General features: G+C 42.6%; 1 protein-coding gene across 3 annotated transcripts in view; it reads left to right on the forward strand.

The window, feature by feature from the left end:
* MDN1 (midasin AAA ATPase 1) overlaps nt 1-12,701 on the forward strand; it is a 164,887-nt gene that overhangs the window by 131,323 nt on the left and 20,863 nt on the right. For all 3 annotated transcript variants that reach the window (XM_066358873.1, XM_066358874.1, XM_066358875.1), the window contains 8 exons: nt 1,028-1,513; nt 1,795-2,021; nt 2,569-2,724; nt 2,898-3,067; nt 3,823-3,984; nt 9,272-9,409; nt 10,777-10,918; nt 12,157-12,332. In XM_066358873.1, coding sequence (XP_066214970.1) covers nt 1,028-1,513; nt 1,795-2,021; nt 2,569-2,724; nt 2,898-3,067; nt 3,823-3,984; nt 9,272-9,409; nt 10,777-10,918; nt 12,157-12,332 — 1,657 coding nt within the window. The remainder of the gene's footprint in view (nt 1-1,027; nt 1,514-1,794; nt 2,022-2,568; nt 2,725-2,897; nt 3,068-3,822; nt 3,985-9,271; nt 9,410-10,776; nt 10,919-12,156; nt 12,333-12,701) is intronic.

Consider the following 12,701-nt stretch of genomic DNA (forward strand, 5'->3'; position numbering starts at 1 on the left):
TAGAGCGTCGTCCTGGCATGCGGGAGTCCCAGGTTCGATTCCCGGCCAGGGCACACAGGAGAGGCGCCCATCTGCTTCTCCACCCCTCCCCCTCTCCTTCCTCTCTGTCTCTCTCTTACCCTCCTGCAGCCGAGGCTCCATTGGAGCAAAAGATGGCCCGGGCGCTGGGGATAGCTCCTTGGCCTCTGCCCCAGGCACTAGAGTGGCTCTGGTCGCGACAGAGCGACACCCCGGAGGGGCAGAGCATCGCCCCCTGGTGGGCGTGTGGGTGGATCCCGGTCGGGCGCATGCGGGAGTCTGTCTGACTGCCTCCCCGTTTCCAGCTTCAGAAAAATACAAAAAAAAAAAAAAAAAAAAAAAAAGAAGACAGAGTGAGTGAGTGCTGCCATGGCACTCACCGGGGTGCCATGAATAACACCGGGGGCTGGGGCGTGGGCGTGTGGTTGACAGTCCACGCAGCCTGAGAGACAGGTGTGATACGTTGTTGGGGTGTTCCGGTCTCTGGGCATGGATCAGATTTGGGTCTGCACAAGTTTGTTAGGCTTTTTGGACCACAAAGTATCAGTTTGCTCAGCCATACCTGGGCGCTCCTCCACGGAAATAGGTATTTATAATAAAAGATGAGAACAGTTGGGAAGCCTGTCATCATTTGTTGAATGTTGAGAGGTAGTGTTTCCAGACTAATGACTTCAGTTTCCACTATTTTCTGCTCTACTCATAAGGGTTTATCTAGCAAAGTATATTACATTTACTGGCTTAAAATACATATATTGAAGTCACTGCATTGATGTGAGTGAGAGGGCTATTGGGGCAGGTGATAAGCAATGAGGTTTGATATTTTTAAAGACTGATGTATTTAAGTGCTTTAGAAGACATTTTAATACACTTCTTACCTATTGGAGGGATCATTTCTTTGATTATGTGAAAAAGCCTGTACTTGGATCAGAAATGAACGTATTTACTGTTAAAGCAACGTGGTGACACAGTTTCGGGTGCCATGCGTCTTCCCCTGGCTTTCTCTGCACAGGAACCTCCTCAGCTGTGTGCAGGAGATCCACAGCAAGCTGATGGGACCCCTGCTCTACCCTGTGGCCTTCCCCCCTCAGGACGGTGTGCAGCAGTGGATGGAGAGGCTGCAGCACCTGGCCATGCAGACTCAGGTCCTGCTCGAGCAGCTCTCCTGGCTCCTCCAGTGCTGCCCCCGGGCAGGGTCACTGCCAAGCCAAGGTGATGCCCAGGCACAGGGTCAGCCGTCTGCCCTCTACCCAGAAACACCAGAGCTCAACATAGGACAGCCTTCTAGAGCAGTGCTGGACCGTATCCTATCAGATCTGAGCTACCCATCCCCGGTACCTGGAAATCAGCTGCCCTCTGGTTGCCTAATGCGGAAACAGGACCAGCTATGGCAGCAGTCAATCTCGAGATTAACAGAGATGCTGAAAACCATTAAAACAGTGAAAGCTGACGTTGACAGAATTAGGCAGCAGTCTTGTGAGACTCTCTTTCATTCTTGGTGAGTGTGCCTATGCCTCTACTCTTCCTCTGTGTGCTTGGGTACCTACCTGTTCAGAGTTTAGTGATGGGGTAAAATTATGAAAGAGCTTAGGCGTCATTCCTCCGTTTTCCAGTGGACAGGCATAGTGCTTTGTGGTATATGTCCAGCTGGAAATCTTCAGACATAACGAGTTTTGCCCTGCTTCTGTTTTCGTGGTTGGAGGGAGCTCTATGTACATGTGTGCGCATGTGCGTGTTAGCCCCTTCCTTTCAACATTGTGGCGTTTCTGTTGTTTTCAGGAAAGATTTTGAAGTTTGCTCTTCTGGGCTGAGTTGCTTGTCCCAGGTGTCAGCTCATTTGCAAGGCCTAGAGTCCTTGTTCATTATTCCAGAGGTGGAGGTTGAGCACACAAACCAACAAATGGCATTAGTTAAGAGCCTGGAATATATCAGAGGAGAAATCAGTAAAGCCACGGATGACTTTACTACCTGGAAAACACGTCTGCTCACTTCAGGCAGCCAAGGAGGTAAGGGCTGTGATTCAGTAACGGAGTGAAAACCCAGCATAGGAATGATGTCCTGTAGCTGAAGTCTAGATTTCCTAAGGACACATCATGTTTCATTCTAGACGTAGCTGTCCAGAGTTCTGAGGCGGACAGGTATAGTGGGAACCCACAGCTCTTAACTGTTTTGGCTACATTTGTTCAAGTGCCATCATGCCACTTTCTTTGTAGCAGATGTGTGTGGAGATGCCATGGGCTCCCTCAGCTGTTACAGACAGTTCCCCCTTAGACTGGAAAGCTGAGGCTGACATTTGGATTTAGTTAAACTGTCATTTTCATATTTTTGACATTCTTATAGCAGAACGGTTTTAATGCAAGACCGTAAACTTGCGGGTTTATTTAGGCCAAGACAGTGTCTTGTTCATCTTTGTATCCAGCACAGTTAGGCACAGTGACTAACCCATAGTAGGTGTTTACAGGCGGCCATTTGTTAAAATAGCAAGTGAGGGTTGCCAGTGGTTTCAGCTGAAGCAGACCTCAGGTTTTTTGTCTGTACCATGTCACTCGATAGGAAACCAGATGTTGGATGAAGGGTGTGTGGAGGATTTTGCAGATCAAATGGAAACTGCCATCCGGTCAGTCCTTTACGCCATACAGAGTTTAGCAGGAAGGAGCAGTAAAAAGACGGATGAGAACACTGACCAGACAAGGCCACACGAAGAGGAGGGTATGTCTGAAATCAGGCAAAAATTAGTTTCCTGCTTGCTTTAATTTTTTAATTTGATGATTTGTTTTTGTGACCAGATATTTAAGGACAGAGGTTAGAAATGATGACTGAATGAATGGGGATAAAAGCTTTCGTTTCTGTTATTCATCATGTTGTTCTTGTCTGAATGAAAGAAACAGCCGGCTTTGAGAGACTGCAATCAGGACATCTAACCAAACTCTTAGAGGAAGACTTCTGGGCCGACGTGAGCTCTTTGCACGTGCAGAAAATAATTTCCGCCGTCTCTGAGCTGTTGGAGAGGTTGAAATCATATGGCGAGGATGGCACAGCAGCAAAGCACACGGTAACCAACTGTTCCTTTGGCTTCTTGCTGTTGGGAGGGGCTGAGCAAAGGCAGAGTGGGTTTCACCTCACTTTATGTGGGTGGTCCTAAAGCAGGCCCCTGTGCACAGTCACTACGAATTTGCTTTCTTTATACATGTAAACACTGTTGACAGACTTTGCAAAGCTTAGGGCTTGCTAGCTAAGGGTTATAGTTGTAAGATACATAGGCATGCAAATGCTAGCAATCCAGAATATCCATCATTTTGGTGGTCTTTTATATCCTAACCACATTATCCTGGGTATTTGATGTTAATGGTGGGTGTTGCTGCCATCAGCTGAGGCTTAATGGTTATGCTTTGCAAATGCCATTTCTTTTACAATAAGCCAGCAGAGGAAGTTGTTGAATCTATAAGTCCTGAGAGGCCGCTTATTTTGTAGAATGTTGTATGTTGTATTAGTGTATCCAGTACTAATTTTGATGCACAGTAGAATTTGTTTATAAACATTTTATTTTTAAAAAAGCCTTGTTAACTGAAAGTGTAAGTTTGTGAGGGTTTGTGTGAACAAGGAAGACATCTCAGTGAGCAGTCCATGCGTGGGTGTCTCTCTCTGTGTTTAAAATACATAGACTGTATCGTAGTGACATGTAGTGCATTCAGTTCAGTGTTGTACAGTCATCGTTGCTGTCTAGTTCCAGAACATTTGTATCACCCCAAAGGAGCCCCAGCACCCCTTTAGCAGTGTGAGCAAGCCTTCTGCTCTGCTCTGCCCTAGTTCTTCAGCCAGTCCTGCTGCTTGCTGGTGCGCCTGGTGCCCATGCTCTCCAGGTACTCGGACCTCGTCCTCTTCTTCCTGACCATGTCTTTGGCAACTCATCGTGGCACTGCAAAGCTGCTGTCTGTGCTCACCCAGGTCTTCACAGAGCTTGCCCAGAAGGTAAGGACTGCTCACGTGCAGCACCGTGGGGCCACTGGTACATTCTGTACTCATGGGTGTTTTGTTTGATGGGCTTTTATTTTGGACCCTCACAAATAGCGGGAGGTGATTTGCTGTCCCTGTGAATTGTTTAGGGCTTTGTCTGGCACCCTTTTAATAAGCCTATTTCACTAAACTTTTAGAACCTACAGATTCCTCTCCTGATGAGCTCCCCAGACTCCAGAGGCTGTCTAAAGGCTGCTGCTTTCTTCCTGTACCTTTCTGCCCTGTCCCCAATTTGAGGTCTTCTCCAGTTAACTCCAAGTCAAACTTCTAGGATAGGTGAATACTTAAGGCTATTATGTTTTCTTTAAATCATTTATGTGTAATTATGATGAAATGGTAATGGGGCTCTTAATGTTAGGCAGAGCAGTTTTCTTTAATAAGTCATTCATCCATATCCCTCCATTCATCCCCCCTTCCTTCCTTCCTTTCTTCCTTTCTTCCTTTCCTCCTTCCTTCTTTCCTTTCCTCCCTCCTTCTTTCCCTTCCTCGCCTGTGCCCAGTAGGAGACAGTCAAATCTAACAGACTCGGCTCATTGTTGTAATCTAGTCATAGAGGTATCCAGTTCTTGAGTTAGTCACTTAACCTTTCTGAGCCTCAGTTTCCTCATTTGTAAAATGAGATCTACCTATACTCCTTAGCACTTTTATGATAAGCAACCTCAATTGAATATATATTTTCGTTTTGTTTTTAAGTTTCTTTAGTGTTGCAAGATTTTCTCAAACTCTAAGTACAGTACAGATAAGAGTCACTTGAGGGAATAGGAATTCACAAAAAGTAGGTGGAGTTTCATGTAAGCAGTCAGAAGTGGTTAGTTTTGAGTATAGGCAATACCGGAAAAGGTCAGAGAATGGAAGGCAAGCCCATGCTTTGTCTCTAGAGGATATAGAGACAGTCTCTCCAATAAATGGTGGTGGGGAATATGGACAAATACGTGCAAAAAAAAAATAAAACTAGACCAATTTATATACAAAGATGAACTCTAGGTGGATTAAAAACTTAAATGTGGACCCAAAACCATAAAACCCCTAGAAAAACACACAGGCAGTAAACTCTGACATTGCTCTTTTTTTAAATTGAATTTTATTGGGTGACACTGGTTAACATAATTATACAGGTTTTTTGAGTAATAAACTAATGCATCTCAGATTTGCCACCTCTAGCTGATGAGCACTGAGCCAGTCTTAAGATTCCATCACTTGGTGGAAACTGCGTGCAAACGACAGCAGCACAGTGATTTGGGTTAGCTGTGTTAGTCCACTTGCACCATTTAACTGGCCCCACAGGTCCTACACTGATTTTGGCCTGACTGTGTGTGTTTCTGGGTAGGGTGTGAGGTGGGAGTGGTCCTGATATAAGCAATGTAAATGTTGGGAGCCCAGTGGCTGTCCCACTGTAGCACCTGTACTGATGTGCCCTGCAGAAGGACATCTGAAATTTTCCTGTGTGGTCTTACTCTGCCTACATCTAAACATACTTCTTTTAGAATAATGTAGCTCAATGGGAAAATTAGGTAAGTTAACAAAAGTGTATTTTCAATTGATTTTCTAAGAATGCATGTCCTAAAAATGAGTTTGCCTGTCCTTTAATGTTTTTGTGTCTAAATTGTATACATATTCTTTCTGAGGAGAGCTGTGGAAACTTGAAAGTCCGTCAGACATGTGCTAAGGTGATAGATCTGTTGTAACTGCAGGGTTTAATCCACAGGAAGCTATTTCTTTGTAACTAAGTCACAGTCAGTGTTTGCTGGTCTTAGGTCTTAATTCCTTGTTAGTTGGCAGCTTATTTTAACTATTTTTAGTATATTTTTATCCTCAGATTGACAGTTACCTTGGTAGCTTGTATTTCTTCTGATAACATTTCTGATTGAGGCCACTATTTTCTTCTTTTTCTGTTTACTTTGTCCCCCATACTAAGGTGTAGTCCATTTTGCTTCTCAACTATTTTCCAACATGAAACCTGGTTTTGTTAACACACGCTGTGCCAGGTACTGGGCCAGATGTGGCTTGTTCCCCAAGAGTGACAGGTTTACTTGAAGAATTGAGGGGAAGGCATATTTTTTAATGTATTAAAATTAATATTTTTTTGTGTGTATGTGGACATAGCACAAAATTTCAATTTTTTTTATAGTTTTTTTTATAAATAAATTTTTATTTTAATGGGGTGACATCAATAAATCAGGGTACATATAGTACATATATTCAAAGAAAACATGTCCAAGTCATCTTGTCATTCAATTCTGTTGCATACATTTAACCCAAAGTCAGATTGTCCTCCGTCACCCTCCATCTAGCCCTCTTTGTGCCCCTCCCCCACCCCTCCCCCTCTCCCTCCTTCCGTCCTCCCCTCCTCCCGCCCCCCGTAACCACCACACTCTTGTTCATGTCTCTTAGTCTCAATTTTATGTCCCACCAATGTATAGAATCCCGCAGTTCTTGTTTTTTTCCGATTTACACATTCCACTTCGTACAATGTTATCAAGATCCCACCATTTTGTTGTAAGTGATCCGATGTCATCATTTCTTATGGCTGAATAGTATACCATGGTGTATATGTGCCACATCTTCTTTATCCAGTCTTCTATTTTTTTTTTTACAGTGATTAAAGCCTTTAAGCAAACTCTTGGCCAATACAGCAAGAATCCATAAAAAAGTAGTGTCCTTAACATGTTCACCAAGTCCAAGTTGACCCCAACACCATGCCAAATCCCTGAAAAATGCAACTCAACCCCAGTTCAGTCTGTTATGAGCTATCACAAGGAGCAGGAGTCCAGGAAAAGTCCGCATGGCCCTGGAATTGTTGCCACAATTCTATACTTTGCAGCTCACGTCCAAGTCCCAATGACCGCTGCTTCTAGCTGGTAATGATTCAGGTAGACTGGAAAAGCCATCTGCAGCATGTGTGGAGATGGAGCTTCTGTTCTCCTCTGCCTGAGAGATGAGACCAGGTTGCTTTTTCCTGGAGCTCTGCGACTGTGGCTTAGTAAAGAGAACCTTGGGATACACTAAGCTGGGTGGCAAAGGTAGATTCATAATAGAAGTTGGCAAAAGGGGGAAAGAGAGCTCTAAATTAGGAGTAGGTCCCAGCCTCAAATATGAGTGGGGCATTGAGGTAGGAGGAATAAAGGAAACACTATATATTAAACAAAGCAGCAGAAAATAGGACTATCAACACCCACAACAGAGATCTTCGAGGGAAGAATAAAAAACCTGACTATTCAGGCAAGACATAGTTAAGTGGCCCTTGTGCAAGTGAGATCAGTGTACCTGCTTCTTGGAAGAAATCCCCTAGGCTCGTCCACAGTGTTGTAGATGCGGCCAACGGCCCTGGGCACCTTCAGCCTTCAGTGGCAAACCCCAGCATTCTGGGCAAGGTTAGGTCATAGGTGGCTGGAGCAGGGCTGGAAGAGACTGAACCCTCCCTTAGAGGAGCGAGGGGGAAACCTACCTTCCAGTGTCCCTGTTTCCTCACAGCAGAGGCATGTAAGTCTGGCAGGCTTTAGCTCAATGACCTTTCTTTCCACTATTGAAGCAGGACCCAGATGGCATCCTGTGAGACCCCTTTTGGGCGTTGCAGCCTTTAAGGGTGTATCCTAAAAGCTGGTAGTTTCCCTGATCTCTTTTGGTCTTTTTCTGCCTCTTGGTATCTTAAAAGCCATGCTCAGAAGATCTCACTGAGGGGTTTGAGGATCCCCATCCGCCTATATATATCTTTTCCATATATCTGGAGCTATTTGGAAAAAGACAAAACAGTGTTATTAGCTGGATCAAATAAAGAAGGTAGTAGTTTGCAGGCGATAAAGATTTGGCGTCCCCTGTTCATCAGCCTTCAAAAGAAATTTAAAATTTTTTTAAGTAAAAAGCATGATATGGTAGACCCGTAGGAGTTCCAGGATATGACTCCCCCCTTTTAAATTTTTTTAAATTTTTTTAAATTGACCTTAAAATATTTGCTGGGTACACTTGAATAATACCTTGACTTATTCAAAAGGTTTGACAAAATACAATAAATGCTTTTGCTACATATGCAGGAGCATTGTCGGTTTAACCAGTTTAGGAAATCCAATAATAGAACAATGCATACAGACAATGAGCTATAACATGCTTAGCAGCCTCTCCTGTTCTGACAGAGGTTACTATAAATCCAGAATATGTATCCACTGTAACGTGGACATAGGACTGTTTGCCAAATGAAGGTATAAGAGTAACATCCATTTGCCAAAGTTGTCCTGGTAGAGGTCCTTGAGGGTTAACTCCAAATGAAGGGGCAGATTGTAGTATAGGACCCCTTGGACAGGATTTCCCAATCTGCCATGCTGCTTCCCAAGAAAGTTGAAACTGTTTACACAGGGCTGCAGCGTTCTGGTGATGAATAGTATGAGACTGAATTGCTCGATCTGTCATGGTTTCTCCAAATAATTTTCTTTTGGGTAGCTTGATCAATAAGGGCATTCCTAGGCCCTGGCCGGTTAGCTCAGTGGTAGAGCGTCGGCCTGGCGTGCAGGAGTCCTGGGTTTGCTTCCCGGCCAGGGCAAAATTTTCAATTTTTAAAGTAAAAATATCTCCCACTTATAGCATCTGCTTCAAGTTGGTGTGCCTCACGTTACATGTCTTCTCCTCCTTCTTTCAAGCTTACTAATTGGAGAAGAAAATAGATAAAAAGGGACAAAACTCATCTGGAATTTAGACACTGAAAGGTCTACTCTCCTTCAGTGACTTCTTCCTCCATAGTGTCCCTAGTATGCATCATTCAAATTTCTGTCTGGCACAATGATAAATTGCCACATGCCAGAGGGCTCTACAAAGTCAGAACCTCATATAAAACTTGATGTCAGCTTTGAATCTGCATAATAACAGTTATCACTGAGGAAGAAAAGAATGCCAAAAGTCCACTGTACTTCATCAGATTTAAAATACTGAGCTAGGAAGAATTAAGCATTTGTCTAAAATTTTTTTGTGTGTGTGGTAGGACTAAAAATCCTTTTTTGTTTTTGTTTTTTTGTTCCTGCTTTCTTTTTTTTTAAAGATTTTATTTATTTATTTATTTTACAGAGAGAGGAGGTGGGGGGGATGAGAAGTCTCAACTCATAGTTGCTTTACTTTATAGCTCTTCATTGATTGTTTCTCATATGTGCCTTGACCAGGCAAGCCCAGGATTTCAAACCAGCAACCTCAGCATTCCAGCTCAGTGCTCTATCCACTGCACAACCATAGGCCAGGCCTAACTGTTCACTCTATGTTCAAGGGATTCTGCCTGCCCAAAGAATTTATGGAAGATGCAGCAGGCGAGGGAGCGACTGAGTTCCATGACTATGAGGGAGGTGGAATCGGAGAAGGCGAGGGTACGAAGGATGTGAGTGACAAGATAGAAAATGAAGAGCAGGTACGTTTTCACATGCCTGAAAAGTGTACGAAGATTATAGAAGACTGCCCTCTTTCCCCTTCTGTTTCAATAAATTACAGGCATAAATGTCAATGGTTTCAGATTGAGGTCTGTGGCCCTCTATTGGGCTTGGGGATTGGGTGTGAATAAAAGCTTAAAAGCAGCTCAGTCATTGGTTATAGCTATAATTTGAGAGGAAAATGATCTAAATATTTTAAATTTTAAATGGGAGATGGTTGCTGGTGATTTTCTAGAGAGTATTTTGGTAGTAGTTCATTTAAGAATTAAAAGATTTGTTATTTTAAGTGATGATAATTACATTAAATAACAATGCCAGTGTTAAATCAACTGTGACTTGAAGAAATGAGAGGTAATGGAATTTCTTTTTATCAGCTCTAAGTCTAAAGCAGACCATAAATTTCTATTTAGGGTATGATAATAGCTATTAAAAATAAAGGAGCAAACCAGTTCAAACCGCCTCTATCTCTTTGAAGAGAAAACTGGAAAGAATTAAAAAACCAAAAAAGTAATGCTAATGTTTTTGTGGTAGAGCTCTGTTTAATATATATATACACATACATATACAGTTATTGTTATTTTGCCTTTTCTTTATTTCTCAATTTTAACTTAATCTACACACAGTACTTTTCTTACGGACAAATTAAAGTAAAAAAAGTAAGAACAGGAAAAGTACAACCCAATGCAAAAAAAAAAACCATTAAAGAGGATAAAAAACTATGAGAACATTTTGGCAGCATCTAATAAATTTTTTTAATGACTTTTTAAGATTTATTAATTTGAGAGAGAAACATTGATCTGCTATTCCACTTACTATTTATACACTCATTGGTTGACTCCTGTATGTGCCCTGACTGGGGCTTGAACACGCAGCTGTGGCGTAGCAGGGTGGTGTTCTGACCAACTGAGCAATCAATTTTAAATTAATATATTCTCTGACCTCGGAACTCCATGTTTTGTTTTGTTTTTCATAGAAATGCTAATAACAAAGATAACAGTTGCAAAAATATTAAAGATATGGGCAGTATGTATATTAAGATTCAATTTTTTATTCTACAGAGAATACATATTCTGTTTAAATATGTCTGAAATGTTTTAACAATTCCCATGAAGAAAAACTATAAGTGTTCTATATTCTTTAGTCACAAATGCGGTAAAACTGGAAATTAACTATGGAAATGTTAAAACAAACGAGAAATTATTGTGTATAGTTAATTCTGTTGGTTTTATTTTTTTCTCTCTTGAGAGATAATTCCCTACCATTAACTTTGGCATTTAAATGTTTCTATGCTATTTAGAACTGAAGGAAACATAAGTTATGATTGTTTTCTATATGCTTTTTGATACAGGCAGAAGATACATTTCAGGAGGGTCAAGAAAAGAATAAAGAGGATCCTGACTCAAAATCTGACATTAAGGGCGAGGATAATGCCATTGAGATGTCAGAAGACTTTGATGGGAAAATGCATGATGGGGAGCTTGAAGAACAAGGTTTGAGATTATGTGTCACTGCCTTCTTGCTTTTGAAAAATAATTATTTTAGCCAGGAAATTACATGTCCCCAGTAAGGAGCTGGTTGTCCTGTAAGAATCTTTTGGACCAAGGTGGTTATTCTGCATAGCTAACTGCACATGGAAGCATCAGCATTTGTGCGTGCGTCTCCGCCGTCTCCACCGTCTCCACCGAGGCAGAGGTCATAGTGGAGTTGGAGGCTGTTCTCCGAGTAAACTGAGACAGTGACAGGTGTTCCAGCCGGGTCATGTGCGACATGCAGCTGGTGGGCACTGCCCTGCAGGGAAGTCTGAAAGAGAAGGAAATGACCCCTCACAAAGGTTGGCTCTTAGCTCAAAAGTAAATTGTTCAGGGTAGTTTTTAAAAGCTAACACTCTCCCAACTACAAAAACAGTAGATGTTTTTTGCAGATAATTTGGAACAAAAGTGCAGGAATGAAACAGATACCCTTTAGGCCTGCCACCCAAACTGCTTATTTTGGTTTCTTTCTTTCATTTATTGCGTGTAACCATAAACAATTTAACATTTTTTGAATATTCCTTTTGTCATTAAAAATTACTTGAGAGTATGATTTCTTAGAGCACATGATCATCTGTCATATGTTTGTACCATAATTTAGCTATTGCCCTAAATTTCTGTCCAAAGCTTAATTTAAGATAGGGTCTTAGTCTAAGGGAAGATCTTGCAGAAATGCAAACTGATTTCTGCGTGGAAGTGTGTACACTTGTCTAAGCAGCAAAAGGATGTAACTGTTGAGACAGTGGACCTTGAGCAAAGATAGTGGCAAGAAAATTCTAATTAATTGAGCTATGCACATGATTTTAGATGTTGGATAAAACCATAGTTTAGTACAGCTTTATTGGGGGTAGGGGGAGGAACCCTGGGAACTGTGTAGTCCAGCTCGATCATTTTACAACACCAGGGTTGTTGCTGAGTCCCCTCGTGAAGAGTCCCCCAGCACCAGAACTAGGCATCCTGACAGCTGTGCTACCACCCTCCTAATGGTCTGCTAACATAACACATTACAGACTTCCTTGTTTCTTTAGTTAGTTTGCAAAACATGGGGCTACTTCAGTAGATATAAAGACGTCTGTCCATAAACTGGCAGGAAGTCCCAGGCTGGGCTCTTGCCAGGTGGTGGGTCCATGCCCCCTGCACACGTAGGACCAGGTCAGTTTGGAGGTCAGCCCAATTAAGCTCGGTACCTTCCCTTTCAGAAGAGGATGATGAGAAATCAGATAGTGAGGGAGGAGACCTGGATAAACAGATGGGCAATCTGAATGGCGAGGAAGCTGACAAACTAGATGAGAGGCTTTGGGGTGATGACGATGATGAGGAAGATGAGGAGGAAGAAGACAGTAAAACTGAAGAAACAGGACCAGGAATGGATCAGGTAATACAAAGATTCCCCCATCCCATGGTCCTCAGGTTGGGAGAAGACAGTCTTCCTAACTACCACTGCATCATTTACTGTTCTTCCTTTTAGTTGATTTTCTTCTCCCATTTCTCTTTTTTTATTCTCTCCTATACACCTTACTGATTCAAAGCTAAAAGAATAGCTTGACCTGAGCCATCCTATGTGTTACAAAGGTGGGAAGTTTGGGAAACTCAGCACACATGCTGTTGGGCACGGAACTTCTCCATGCTTAGCACTCCCAGGCTGGGTGTGACGCTGCGGCCCAGCCTGGCCCAGCCCGCCGTTCCCACACCTGCTGTTACCGCTGCTGTCTGGGCAGGTCAGGGACGGTGTCCTCCCACCTGG

The sequence above is a fragment of the Saccopteryx leptura genome, chromosome 1 (assembly GCF_036850995.1).
Source record: "Saccopteryx leptura isolate mSacLep1 chromosome 1, mSacLep1_pri_phased_curated, whole genome shotgun sequence".
NCBI classification, from domain to species: Eukaryota; Metazoa; Chordata; class Mammalia; order Chiroptera; family Emballonuridae; genus Saccopteryx; species Saccopteryx leptura.